General features: G+C 30.5%; 1 protein-coding gene across 1 annotated transcript; it reads right to left on the bottom strand.

The window, feature by feature from the left end:
* Positions 1–461: 461 nt before the first annotated feature.
* Positions 462–5,309, bottom strand: LOC149141127 (wall-associated receptor kinase-like 20). Its single transcript, XM_089448150.1, has 3 exons — positions 4,210–5,309; positions 985–1,047; positions 462–880 (listed from the first exon to the last, which is right to left on the bottom strand). Exons 1-3 carry the CDS (start codon positions 5,003–5,005, stop codon positions 834–836), a joined length of 906 nt encoding a protein of 301 aa, XP_089304276.1. The 5' UTR covers positions 5,006–5,309; the 3' UTR covers positions 462–833.
* Between the last annotated feature and the right edge of the window lie 8,994 nt (positions 5,310–14,303).

The following is a 14,303-nucleotide window of genomic DNA, read 5'->3' on the forward strand; positions in this document are numbered from 1 at the left end:
GAAGATGGTGCTCTGCACATATCTCTGTAAATATTTGAAATTTTTTATCACTGGATGATGATTTAATGGTGATGTTAATTAATGGTATATATATTTTTTAAGCCTTTGCCATGGTCTGTCTCTTCATCTGGTCCTGATGATAAATGACACTTGTTGGTTTGGCCAAAAAATTCCCTCATGTGATTTCTACCAAAAAACTTTGTTTAATTCATTATAAATCAAAGAAGCTTGAATACAGATATAGATTATATTATTTTTAACATAAATTTATTGAGCAGAGAAGTTCATTTTACAATTTAGAATAAAAATGTATAAACTTGTTGTTCTTTAACCTTTAAGTTAATATTAAATTCTTAAAAATAAATATATGCTAATATTAAACAGACTAATAATGAAATAAAAATTTAAAAAATTATGACAAAGTTTAGAATTAAACTAAAATATTGACTTTAGGACACAAATAAAAACTCTTAATACTACTGTAGATTAATTCTCTACAAATAATACATGATACACTAAAATGAAAATCAGAGACCAGAATGACCAGCCCTTGTCTATGAACCAATACCTTTCTCATTTACAATTAACTTTTCAGTTCCTCGCTGTGACATATTGTTATTACAGGTGAAACACACAGTGGCTAAAATATCATTATGAAAAATCTTATGCGTAACCAAACAATCGTTCCTCCTCAACTACACAGATCCTCTCAAACGGAGCATCCATTGAATTGTTACATACACTTAGTTTTTGGGTCACAGAAACACATAATGAGTAACTGGCTTGAAGGTCAAGATGACAGAAGAATAGTTGCTATTCGACAGCAGCGTTGGTTAAATCTTGAAGAGGAGAAGCAGAGAGCCAACCAGAAGCAGAACGCCTACAAGGAAATCATTATCATAGAGCTCATTAATCAATATCCATTTTTTTTTTGTAAAATACAGATAAAGAAAGTTCTAAAAAAATTGATTTTCTGGTGCCCACCTGTGGTCACCCAGTGCTCCAGACTCCATTTTCTTTCACCTGCGTTTGCACTCCAAACGTATCCTGCTTGTATCATAGAAAAACATTACAATAATGAACCAAACAAATATTATTATACTGATTAATCATTATCTTTTTTTGTTAAAGCAAGAGTCGTACCTTTGTTATCATTAAATCCGAAAATAATTTACATAAAATATAACCATATAGATCCATGAATCACACAAAAACTACTCTCTAAAAACCAAAAGCATCGAGTTAAAAGTAAAAACTTCGATCCTGCTACTGATTAATCATTATCAAAAAAGAATGTTCTCAACAAATCTAGAATCCTAATTAATCGACCTACTATGTATGTAGAGAAATAAAGACACTTCACACACATCAACTTCTATGTGTTCTCTGTGGGTTTTCACTTCCAGATGTACGCCACACTCAAAAAAAGGCCCAGAACATAACCCCTTAAACTGCCAAAATGCCAAATTCATTTTTTTATTTGAAATCTCATATTTCTTAAAACCCTGTCATCCATATATTACTATATATTTATACGATTAATAAATATAGAAATGTGTTTACAACTGTGTAACAAATGAGAATATATATAATTTTTTAATTAAAATTAAAATATAAATTTAATTTACTCTTATCAAAACCAATTTTTCAAAATTAATCCTAACATCTATAAAAACTCATCTATTACTTTCTTTCATGTGAAGAATGATCAAAACTCATCTATTACTTCTTTCATGCGAAGAATGATAAAAAATATTAATTTATAAAGTGAATATTTAAACAAATGTTTCACGTTTTAATTTTCATTATGATTTATTCATTTTTTTATTCATTATGATTTATAATTTGAGGATGATTAAAAATATTAATTTGGAAAGAGAATATTTAAATGGATGTATTAAATTTTATAATTTAAGTGAATATCTAAATTAATGTAATAAATCTTAATTTTCATTATAATTTAGGTAAAATTTTTAGTATAATTTAGTTTATTTTTTTTAATATAATGGAAAACTTATCATAATTCAGTTGTCAAAGTAGTGAAAACAACCATTGAAGAATTATCTTACGAGTGATATGTAACTTTCAGTCCTAAGCTATTAACGTATTTCCTTACTTCCTAAAACAACAAGCTCTTAGCCAGACAAAAACCATCAATCAATTTGGACTTATTCATATAATAATTTATATTTAAAAAATAATAATTTAATTTAAAATTTAATAATGTAAATTTATATTTTAATTTTATACTATAATTTATTTATTTTAACAAAAATAACCAAGTCTTTTTGGAAAAATAAATAAAGAAATATTCATTTTAATTTAATAAGTTTTCTTTAAGAAAAATAAATAAAGAAATATCCATTTTAATTTAATAAATTATTATAAATAAATCAATGCGTATAAAATAATTTATATTTTGAAAAATAAAATTATAAAATAAAATATTTTAAACTTTATAATATAAATACCAATTAATTTATATTTAAAATAAAATAATTTAACAATATAATATAAATTATAAATTGATTTGGAATTGATTTAATTAATAATATAATTTATTATTAACTATTTTACATTATACAAATTAATTAATATATATTTAAAAATTGAATAATTTAATTTAATATTTTAACTTTTACATAACTGATCATTAAAATATTATGAATTCTTTTATAAATGAAGATGCTTTGATCTAATTTTTTTTCTAAATAAAACATTACTATTATTAAATTTTTTTTTTTATCTAAATAAAGATACTATTACTAATTCTTTCCTAAATAAAAATACTTTGATCTTAATATAATGATACAATCTTATATTAAACCTTTTCTCATGATATCTTATTCTTTTATAAATGAAAATATTTTAATTTAAATGAAGATAGTTTGATCTTAATGTAATGATACAACTTTATATTAAACTTTTTCTACAATATGTCACAAAACATTGAAATGATTTCTAAGATAAAAATACTCATTAAAAAAAAATTATAAAATTTATAATATCATAATTTATATATTTTTTATTAAGAATTATTTAAAAATAAAAATGAATTTATGTAAATATTTATAATATTAAATTTGATAACCATTTTTTAATTTATAATTATTATTTAAATATAATAAATAAAACGGTAAGCTTTCTTTTTAATAAATTAAAATTTTAAATCCCTTCCATTATGTAAATCATTTAAGTCAATCTCCTGGATCTGATAAATTCAAAATTTAAATTCATCTCACTGTTATTTAAATATGATAAAATCTCATGAAGCTGCAGCGCAGCTAGATTCGCAGACTCAGCAGTATTTATGAAATACATTTTAAATAAAATCATTATTTAACTATATTAAATATAATAAAATCTCATGTAGCTGCAGCGCAGCTAGATTCGCAGACTGTGCAGTATTTACGAAATACATTCTAAATAAAATCATTATTTAACTATATTCAGCAAGATAAAATTAAAAGTTTTTCACACTCTGTAGGGCAGTGAGGTTTATAACTGTTAAATACCAATGGAATAAACTTCTATATAATTTCAGGAAGTTATGTGCAAAAAGAGATTACCTTGTCCAATGCAATAAATTTCTATATAATTTCAAGAAGTTATAAATTTCTATATAATTTCATGAAGTTATGTGCAAACTGGGAGCCAGAGAGAGATTAACTTGTCCAATGCACTAGATTTCTATATAATTTCAAGAAGTTAAATTTCTATATAAATTTCCTGAAAGTATATAGAAGTTGCCAGGTGTAATCTAGTAGTTAGGAGTTTTTTTAACCGTTGCTTGGTTAAATATAGCGGTTGAAGGACCTGCATTTCAATTGATTGTTCAGATTTGTTCCTCAACTTGTCATGACTATGAACCACACTAGTTGGTTCGAAACACATAACAAATGATTCTCTATGTAATTTTGCCAAAATTATTCTCATAATCAAGTATAGATCACAGAAATCTAAACTCTTTAATAAGTTAAACTTCGAAGAAATTATGTGCAAACTGGGAACCAGAGAAAAAGAGATTACCTTGTACAATGCAATAAACTTCTATATAATTTCAAGAAGTTATAAACTTCTATATAATTTCAGGAAGTTATGTACAAACTGGGAGCCAAAGAGAAAGAGACTACCTTTTCCAATGCAATAAATTTCTATATAATTTCAAAAAGTAATGTTCAAACTGGGAGCCAGAGAGAAAGAGATTACCTTGTCCATAGCAGTTGGTAGTGGTATTAACTCCATTTTTACAGATACAGACAAATGAATTGGAAGCCCCCGTGTAACCGCATACACCGCTGCTCTGTTCACAGTCGTTACAGGAAGTAGTAAAGTAGTTACTGTAGAGACTGTAACTGTACTGAAGCGCCATTCCGTATTTCCACCGCTTGGGATTAGTGGGATCGTCCCCAAAGTTGTAAATACTCGAATACGACGAGCACTGAAGCTTGGGGAGATTGAGCTCATCTGCTGGTCCAAGATTGATGGGAGAATACACGCAGCAGGTCGATATGGGGGAATTGGGGGTAATCCCGAGACCTGTTATGCCTGAGCAACTGTACAAACTGCTACAGATGTGGGAACTTCCTGTGTCGCAGAGAGGCTTCTGAGCGTCAAAGAGGGAAGAGGAAGAAGAGCATCCCAGAAGAACAAACACATCGTTGTGGATCTTGAAAGGCGCGGACCAGTCCAAGCCGAAGCTGCCGCTGTTCTGCATCGAAGTGCAGGTGGACATTAGGGGATCGGTGATGAGAATGACATGGTTGTCGTAGTCTATGGAGGTTATCTGGTAAGTGCCCGAGTGTGTGGTCAGCATGAGCTTCTGGTTCACGCAGCGGACGTAGCTCTGGAACCTGGGGTCTCCGCAGCCCGGCCCTGTTCCGAAGGGGAATTTGACAGGGACGTTCCCGCACAGGTCTCTGCACGCAGCACCGTCGCTTCTTTGGGGGAAACTAAAGCAAGAAATCACAAGAAAAATTGCACAGATGGACAAATGTCGATCCATTTTCTTGATCGGCTTTCTGAACAAGAAAACTAGAAGTGAGCACTCAGAGATGCAATTGTCGAGATCAATATATTAAACTTCAATCTTTATCCCTTTCGGCGTCCGGGCCTTTATTCTTCAGCCCTAAAGAAAAAGGGAAAGACACAGACACACAGAGCACTTTGATCTTTAGTACACATTGATATTCCCGTGACCAATAATAGCTGTATCCCATGCCATACGATCTGTATAGACAAAAACTGAACTGTAGTCAAACTGTACCTTCGCGCTTTCTGTGCTCCACTGAATATCGAGACTGTGAGCTTAAATTTCAAGATTTTGGATTCTTCAATGGTAGGTATGTATGTATATATCTGAGTATGTATGTATATATCTCTATTTCGAATATATATATATATATATATTTTGGATAGAACATTCTTCATTTAAATTGTTATTCAGATCTCCATTCATACTGTTATTCAGATTGTTCTAGAAATTAGCCACAAAATAATTGAAAAAATAAGAATTGTGTACAAATGCTAATTTAGATGTTTCCTTTTCTGTAAGGCAGGATTAATGGAAGACCTGTGCATTAATGCTAATCCCGATGCTTTGTTTTCTGTGAGGATGGATTAAAAGAAGAACTGTGCATTAATGCTAATTTAATTTTTGTAATAATGGATTAATGAATTATTCTGATTTATTAGAAATCTTTGATAAGTTCATATAATTTAGAGAAACATTTATTAAATTTTCTGTTAGATTTTATTGGATATATTTATAGGATTTTATTGATGATTTTTTCAATAAAATTAGGTGATAAAATTTTAAGTGGAATTATGATTTTTTTTAATTATTTTTGAATGTATAAATAAATTCAACCATGTTATTTTTATTTGAAATATTAAAAATATTGTGGAGAGAAATTATGATATTTTGTTAAAATTTTAAATGAATAAATACAATAAAAAAAATTAAATTAAACAATTTACATTTGGAATGATCAAACTCAATTAAAAAAATTGGAAAAAAAAAATCAATTTTTTTGGAGTTTTCTTTAGTGCTACTTTTTGGAAGTTTTTCAGGTGGTTTTTTCAGGGTTAATTTTTCTAAAATCTGGCAAGATTCATTAAAATCACAAACTTGCACAATAGAAGTGCCGTAGGGATTTTTCAGGGTTCTGAATCCATATATACAAAAAAAAAACTAGTTTAAATAGCACAAATCTAGATTTCACCTCAAATTTTTCTACCAAATTTGACACCACAAACTCCAAAAAATCGCACTAAAAACAACTGCATTTTTTTTCTTCAAAAAACCATCTACCAATATAAATGTATTCGCCTCAATATTATTATTATTATTTTTAATTAAACAATATTATTATTATTATTATTTTTAAATTAAAAATGAAAATAAAGGCGACTCCCCTTACTTGCGAAAACTACTCGATACGTATTAATTTTTATTTTTTTAAATTGAAAGTTAAACTCCTCGATGCGTATTGATCTTTATTTTTTTTTAAATTGAAAGTTAAGATAGGGGGCGACTAAATTTACTTTTCCCGCCCAGCAGCACTGTGTTATACCGGACAACAGCGGTGGGCCCAACCTTGAAGGTAAAAATTGGGATGGGAGTGAAAAGCCAGTGTCTGGTCGGTTGGCGTTAAGTCATTTTCATGCCTGCATTGAGTGCCTTAGGATATGGTTTTTGACGTGGGGTATCATTTTAAGAGAATAGAAATAAAAAATTGAAATGGATTATTGATATGTAAAAGAGGGAAGGCGATATTATTATGGATTTTTTTTTAAAGAATTGTTTCTATTATAAAAAGAGATGGAATATTATTATGGGGTTTTTTAATTTAAATTAATTTAAACGCATACTTTGTTAGTTATTTTTTTTGGTTTTATATAAAAAGATTTATTTTTTTTAATATTTTAAATTAAAAAAATTAAAATAATATAATTTTTTTTTAGAAATGTGATTGAAGCATATATTGAAAATAATATTTGGAAAGAGATGATCACAAAGCATTTAACTATTTTAAGTAGTTTATAGGATTTAAGTAGTAACTATTTTAAGTAGTTTATAGGATTTAAGTAGTTTTATTTTGTAAGTATTTAAACATATAGATTAAGGTAGTCAATTGAGATGTGACATTTTTTTTATTGAAGTTTTAAATACTTAATTATTTAAACTAATTTTTATGGCTAAATTTTTTATTGGAATATTAGTTTCATCTTTAAGTATGAAGATCAAAGCACTCAATTATTCAAGTTAGTTTATATGGCTAAAAATTGTTTGGAACATCTCATCCTATCTTCATACATGATGAAGCACTTAAAAACTAAAGCCAGATACTACGGTAAAAAATGAAGCTCAAGCTTAAGCTAGCTTACATGAAGCTCAAAGCACTTAACCATTGGAGCTAGCCCAGGAGACTAAAAAATAAAGCAATAAAGCTCAAGCCTGAGCGGACTATGCATAAAGATAGCCCTACATAAAGGTAAAAGCACTCAACCATTGGGGCTAGCCTAGTAGGCTAAAAAATGTTTGGAACATCTAGTTCCACTCTCATGCATGAAACTCAAAGCACTCAACCACTTGAGCTACCCTATATGAAGCTCAAAATACTTAATTATTCAAGTTATTCCATCAAGCTCAAAGTTGCTTGGGACATCATGTCCAACTCTCATGCATGAAGCCCAAAGCACTCAACCACTCAATCTAGCCCCCTCGGCTAAATAACTGTTTGGAACTTTTGACCCCACCCTCACGCATAAAGCTTAAAGCACTCAATTGTTTGAGTTAGCTCTGCAGGTTCAAAAATATTTGGTGCATCTCATCCCACGCTCATGCATGTAGATCAAATAACCACTCAAGCTAACCCACTTGGGTAAAAACTATTTGGAACATCCCATCTTATCCTCACGCATGAGGCTAACAACCAATGATGTTAGCATTGCATCCAACTTAAGAACTCAACCACTAAAGCTAGTCCAGAGGGCTTAAAGATGTTTGAAACATCTAGTCTCATACTCATGCATGATGCTTAAAGAACTTAATCAATCAACTTAGTCCACTAGGCTATTTTTTTTTTGAACATATTGTCCTAGCCTCATACATGAGTCTCAAAACACTAAATCTAGCCTTGAATGAAGCTCAAAGCACTAAACCACTCAAGCTAGTCTATGATCTAAAAAATAATTAGAGCATTTAATCCCACCCTCATACATGAGGCTTAAAGCATTTAACCACTCTAGCTAGCCTTGTATGACATTGAAGGTAGTCAACCACTTGAAATAGTATATCTAATACCCTTAAACACTTAACTCATTTTAAAGTTAAGAAAGAAGTATAAATATGTCTCGTCTTAACCATCTAAACTAAGCCTAATTAATAAAAATAAAAATATAACTTATATTAAAATAAAACAATATTTAAAAAATAGTATAACATTAAATTCAAAGATTTTTGTCTATTAAGTTTTGGTACATGACTTAATAAGTTAATATTTTTCAATGTTATAAGTATACAATTATCTTGACAAAAACCTCATTTTGAAAAAAAAAAAGTTGTATTGAACATGAGGATGAGTGATGATTTCCCTTGCAGCTGGGGTTTACTCTAGTCATCACCATCGTTCAATTAGTCTATTGGAGTTGTTGAAGATGTTTCCATCAATCAACAAGTATGTTGGAGCAAAGATGTCATCTCATGCTAAAGAAAATCAGGGTCTTGAATCCATAAGTTTGTGAAGCAAAATTAGTTGGATGTTGAAGCTAGTTGCAATCTCTTAGTTTAGGTTAGGATAGGACAAGTTGTAGCTTAAGAAAAACAACATAGGATGCAAATTGCGTTGAATATTCAAGGGTGAGGAGTTTTGGAGAAGCATGTAACTACTACCTTCAAAGCTTGAGCTATTCAAGATATGGGGTGCCAACAATCTAGAATCAGAGGCATTTCTCTCTTTGGTTTGGTCTTTAAATCCCCACAAGGATAATCAACATCACCAAAGGAGATTTATAATATATGACTAAGAGTCATTACTTAATTGGACCTCCCATCCCTAGAACTAAGAAATAAAGCCCATATGTTAATTGAGCATGCTCTAATAGGAAAGTTTATAGGCCTTTAGCCAAGTCCAAAGGTTGTGGAACCTGGGTAGGTGAGTAATACTCTCCTAAGATCAAAAGACAAGGATCATCTCTTGCTTTCAACCATGTCTATTTTGTTTTTTTCTTAACAAGGAAGAGTGGAATATCATATTCCACTTTGGACCATATTTTATGGGATCCAGGGGAGTAAATTTAGATTTGTGGTCCCTAGACTTTAATCCATAAGTTGAAAACATTGCAACCCTAGGGTGGGTTAGACTGTTTCATCTTCCTTTAATTCTATGGGATGATTGCAATCTTCCAAATATTGGAAATATATTGGAAAACTCATTGGCCAAGCACACCAAATGGAAATCTATTTTCTTGTGCAAGAACATGTGTGGAGGTAGATTTGGAGAAGGGACTCCCAAAGGCTTTGAAAATCAATATAGATGGATGGTCCCATCGTCAGAATCTAGATTATGAATAGATTCCATTCAAGTGCAATATCTATCATGTTTATGGACATTTTAGCAAAAGTAGTCCAAAAATATAAGAGGAACAGTTACCTTTGTCAAAGTGAAAGACAAGATAAGAACATAAATTCAAGATGGTCTTATGTAGGTTTAAGAATTTTGAGCACAAGATGTTATCATAGTCAATGACATCCCAAGAGGTTTTTCCCTCCTCAAGAAATAATCAATTTGAATTTTTGGGGAATCTATGGGGTTTATTGAATCCATAATACTTGGAATTTTTTTTTAGAAAGGAAGCAATTGAACCCAAAAATAGATCAACATATCTTGATAATGGCACAAATCCATCCCCAAGGATCTTGAGACATGTTCGAATAAAAAAAGGAAGTTGAAGATAAAGAGGAGGAAGAATATGACACAAAGGAAATAAAGGAGGAGGAAGAGGAGGTCGAGCAAACAAAGAAGGAAAAAGCAGATTGGGAAAAAGAACTAGAGCCAATAGCGAGGGTCACACTAAACCTCTAAATTCTTTGTTGTGACCTTGAAGAAAGCATCAAATCTCTCCCTTCCTCTCACAAGAGGAAGGAATACCAATTGTGATCGTAAGACATATGAGATACAAAAACAAAACCTCTTAGAATATTAAACATTTCTAAAACTTACTTTATACTATCTTTTATAGTTAATTTATAAAAATTATTTTTTATATTTATGTATTTGACCAAAAAGCACACTTTAAAATAAAAATTATAAATCAAGGCCTTTTATATACATGCTATTAACTGTTTTAATATAAATATCTCCCATTATAATTAAAAACATCACAATTTTAAAAATATATATATATAATGATATAGGTATATTGCATTAAGGCTTTCTGCTAACTCTCTAAAGTGTTTAGCATCATAATCACACATATATATACCAAACATCACAACGGAAAACTCAAATATCCTTTATGTTTCTATGCTTTTATTTTATTTTATTTCAATAGGTCAAAAGTGAAGCATGTGGATGTGGTTGTCATGATGCCCCATAAAGCTCTCATCTAGATGATTCTTAAACAATCATTTCAAGTTTGTATGATGCTCAATCTTTTCAAAGTTTTGCAGGAATATTGATGGTATGTCAACATCATATTACTATTCATTAAAGTTACGTTACGTCCTTTGAAAATATTTCAAAATTAATTCAAACATGTTTGGACTTTCAGAATCGAGTACTATATTTATATGGTTAAAAAATAGCGAATTTCACTTCTTTTTAAAATGTGGGGTGAGTTCCACTTATAGAAGTTTTATTAATTCAAATTTACAATTTGTATATATATACATATTTACAGAAGTGAGATTGATATTATAGACTGCGGAGCAGCGAAGCAAAATAGTAACATTTGTACATATATACATATTTACAGAAGTGAGATTGATATCATAGACTGCGGAGCAGCGAAGCGAAATAGGTTACATATGCTGCGAAAAAGTGAAACATGCAGCGAACCTAAGTGGAGAGGCAATAAGCAACCGTCCCTAACCACGCAGGATAAAGGACCATGTGCTAAGCGAATTCCTCTCCTTTATGATGCAACAAAGATTTAAAATTTGAAATTGGAAACTTCATTTCAATTTAATTGTAGAGTGTGCAGTCCGTAACAAAATATTTGCCCAAATCCTATGGTAGTGTTCGAGCTTTCATGATGATTTCAAAGATTAGGTCTGGCAAAAGGTCCAATGCCTTGGATTTTCCCAAACGCATAGGAGTAAGCCATATGGTAGTGTACCATGTCTCAAATTATTTATGTTGATGTCATTAATGACAACTAAGAACCAAGAAGGGTCATGGTAAATTTTATATTCTTGCATATGTGATGATGTTGACCAATCATGGCTATGTAGGATGTGAGTGGGTTTTGACAATACCATGTGGTATTGGGTATTGGTATATTTATAGTGGTGGAATGTTTATTTTTTTAAATTGGTCAGGTTGAATGTTAAATTTGAAATATTATTGAATTTTATTTATTTCTTTTACTATTAGGTTGTGTCTAGGTTAGTGCTAATTTTAATGTTGGATAGATGAATGATATACCCAATAATGGGATGTTGTCACTAGGATTGTGAGAGACTTGATCGAGTCTATGCGTTTTTTAAGACAATGTAACCTCCACAGTTAGCTCCCACTCTCAAGCCCTCCCCATGAGAGTTGAACATGAAACATTATAAGACTAAACTCCACACGAACCAATTAATCTACACCTTATGGGTTAGTATTAAATTTTATTTTATAATACTTTTAATTCATAAATATCTAGATAAATCCTCAACTTTGTGTTTCTCAAACTTGCATTAGTATCCATAAAAGTCTAATCTCTGATTACCTGTATTTGATAAGTCATTTGGGTCTAAGATCCTATGTAAATTTGGTTCTTATGTTTCTTGACATAGATAAATCATACTAGAAACCCACTCTTAAGAATTAATCATAATCTATATCACACTATCAAGATATAATATGTTTTAGGATACACAAACTTTTAAATGAAATTGAACTTAAGTTAAATTAAACTAAATTATAATACTAATTTTGTGAATCCAAGTATTCTATTCCTTTATCATCTCAACTATCTCAACTTACAACTTGTTATGTGAACCTAACCCTTATTTTTAATCATGATACATAATACATCAAGCCTTAATGCATGCCAACATCACATAAAACTCTTAATGACCTCCACATATCTTGTTGACTCAGATATTATGACTTCATCATGAGGATGTGGTGATGATTAAACATAACCATATCCCATTAGCATTTGTTATATCATCATGGATAATGATTTTTGAAGTGCATGTGAGAACTAATGCAGCTCAAGAGATGTAAGGAGTTAAATATGTTTGACATAGTCTTGAATTGATTATGAAATAATATTAATTTAGGTATCAAACTTTTAGGAAGTTTTGCAAAATGAGTTGCATAAGGATCTAGGTCCTTCCATCCTTATGCACCCACAAATTTATAAAAATATAATTAATTTTAGGGTTAAATTTGTAGAGAAATTTATTTAAGTCGAAGAAAACATGAAGTTTGAGATGAACATGCTCAAGTTTATGGAGCCAAGATTGATATGAAATTGTATTAATGCATAGTTTATCCAAGAAATTATCAAGATCAACAAACACGAAATGTGAAATCCACTCGGGTTCATAGATTCGAAGGTTATATGCAATTTATTTCAATGAATTTTTTACATTTTTCCATTGATACTTAGTTAGATTTTAAATAAAAGCATTCAAGAACCCAACATATGCTATTGTCACACGACCTTTCATTGATCTCCACATGTCTTCTTAGTTAGTTGTTATTGGTGCCATCATAATGACATAAAGAAGATATGAATCTTACCTTAATGGTATTGATGACAACATCATAATGACATGGAAAATGAGTATAATTTTGTGTAGATAAGTACAAGAGTGATCGTAAAAATATACAAGAAGAACCCAAGACCTAGAAGAAGAAAAAGGAAGAAAGGAAAGAAGAATGTGGCATTGTCTTATATGCCCAAAACCAAGGCAACCATTGGTATGTGGACAATGGATGCTCCAAACATATGACTGGTGATAAGAGTAAATTATTATCACTAAGAGAAGATAAGACAAGCAATGTTACCTTTGATAATGATGCTCCAGGAAAAATAATGGGAAAATGCACAATTAGCTTGGACAATGAAAGAGGCAAGGTTTAGAATGTTTTTTTGGTGGATGGGCTCAAACATAACTTATTGGATGTGAGTCAAATGTGTGACCAAGGGTATGATGTCACTTTTCACTCCAAATATTGTGAAATAAAGACAACAAACATAGGGAAAGTAGTAGCAAATGATGTGAGAACACCAAGTAATGTGTACATACTCAATGAGGAAAATGAGAAATTTTGTTTGGGGAAGCTTGATGAGAGCTGGCTATGACACATAAGGTTGGGACACTTAAATTTTGACCATATGATGAATCTCAACAAGAAGCAAATTGTAAGGGATTTGCCAAAGATTTCAAAGCCTAAAAATACAATCTGTAAATCATGTCAAATTAGTAAACAAGCTTGAGTACCTTTTAAGACTAAGGAACACTCATCAACCAAGCCTCTGCATCTCATTCATACATATTTATGTGGGCCCTTACGAACTAAAATACCAAGTGGAGAACAATATTTCATGCTAATTATTGATGACTATACAAGGTTGACTTAGGTTGCATTTTTGAAAGAGAAATTTGAAGTGTTTGGTAAGTTCAAAGTCTTAAAAGCCCTTGCTTAAAATCAAAATGACTGTAAATTGAAATGCCTAAGTTCTGATGGAGGTGGAGAGTTTACCTCAAGAGAGTTTGATGATTTTTGTGAAGAACATGGAATAAGGAGACAATTCTTAATTGCAAACACCCCACAACAAAATGGTGTGGTGGAGAGGAAAAAAAAATGGTACAACAAATGGCTAGAGAAATGTTAGATGAGGACTGAAGTTGTTCATACAATAGTTCATATTTTAAATAAAGCACACCTTAGGCCAAATAGTGACAAGACTCCCTACGAGTTGTGGTATGGAAAACTAGCCTCAATCAAGCACTTCAAAGTTGATGGCAACAAGTGCTACATTAAAATTAATGATGACAATCTTGTTAAGTTTGATGCTAGATCTAATGAAGGGATATCCTCAATATATTCAACTAAGAGAAAAGGCTATAGATG

The sequence above is a fragment of the Pinus tabuliformis genome, chromosome X, assembly GCF_031772625.1.
Source record: "Pinus tabuliformis cultivar Carrire ecotype Pingquan chromosome X, CPIR1, whole genome shotgun sequence".
Classification (NCBI taxonomy): Eukaryota; Viridiplantae; Streptophyta; class Pinopsida; order Pinales; family Pinaceae; genus Pinus; species Pinus tabuliformis.

What these genes read in the sequence shown, in the direction of transcription:
- LOC149141127 (XM_089448150.1), bottom strand. Translation starts at nt 5,005, where the DNA reads ATGGATCGACATTTGTCCATCTGTGCAATTTTTCTTGTGATTTCTTGC. An exon ending in TACCAACTGCTATGGACAAG is followed by an intron (nt 1,048 to 4,209) that starts GTAATCTCTTTC and finishes TGATACAAGCAG; the next exon opens with GATACGTTTGGAGTGCAAAC. An exon ending in GGAGCACTGGGTGACCACAG is followed by an intron (nt 881 to 984) that starts GTGGGCACCAGA and finishes ATTTCCTTGTAG; the next exon opens with GCGTTCTGCTTCTGGTTGGC.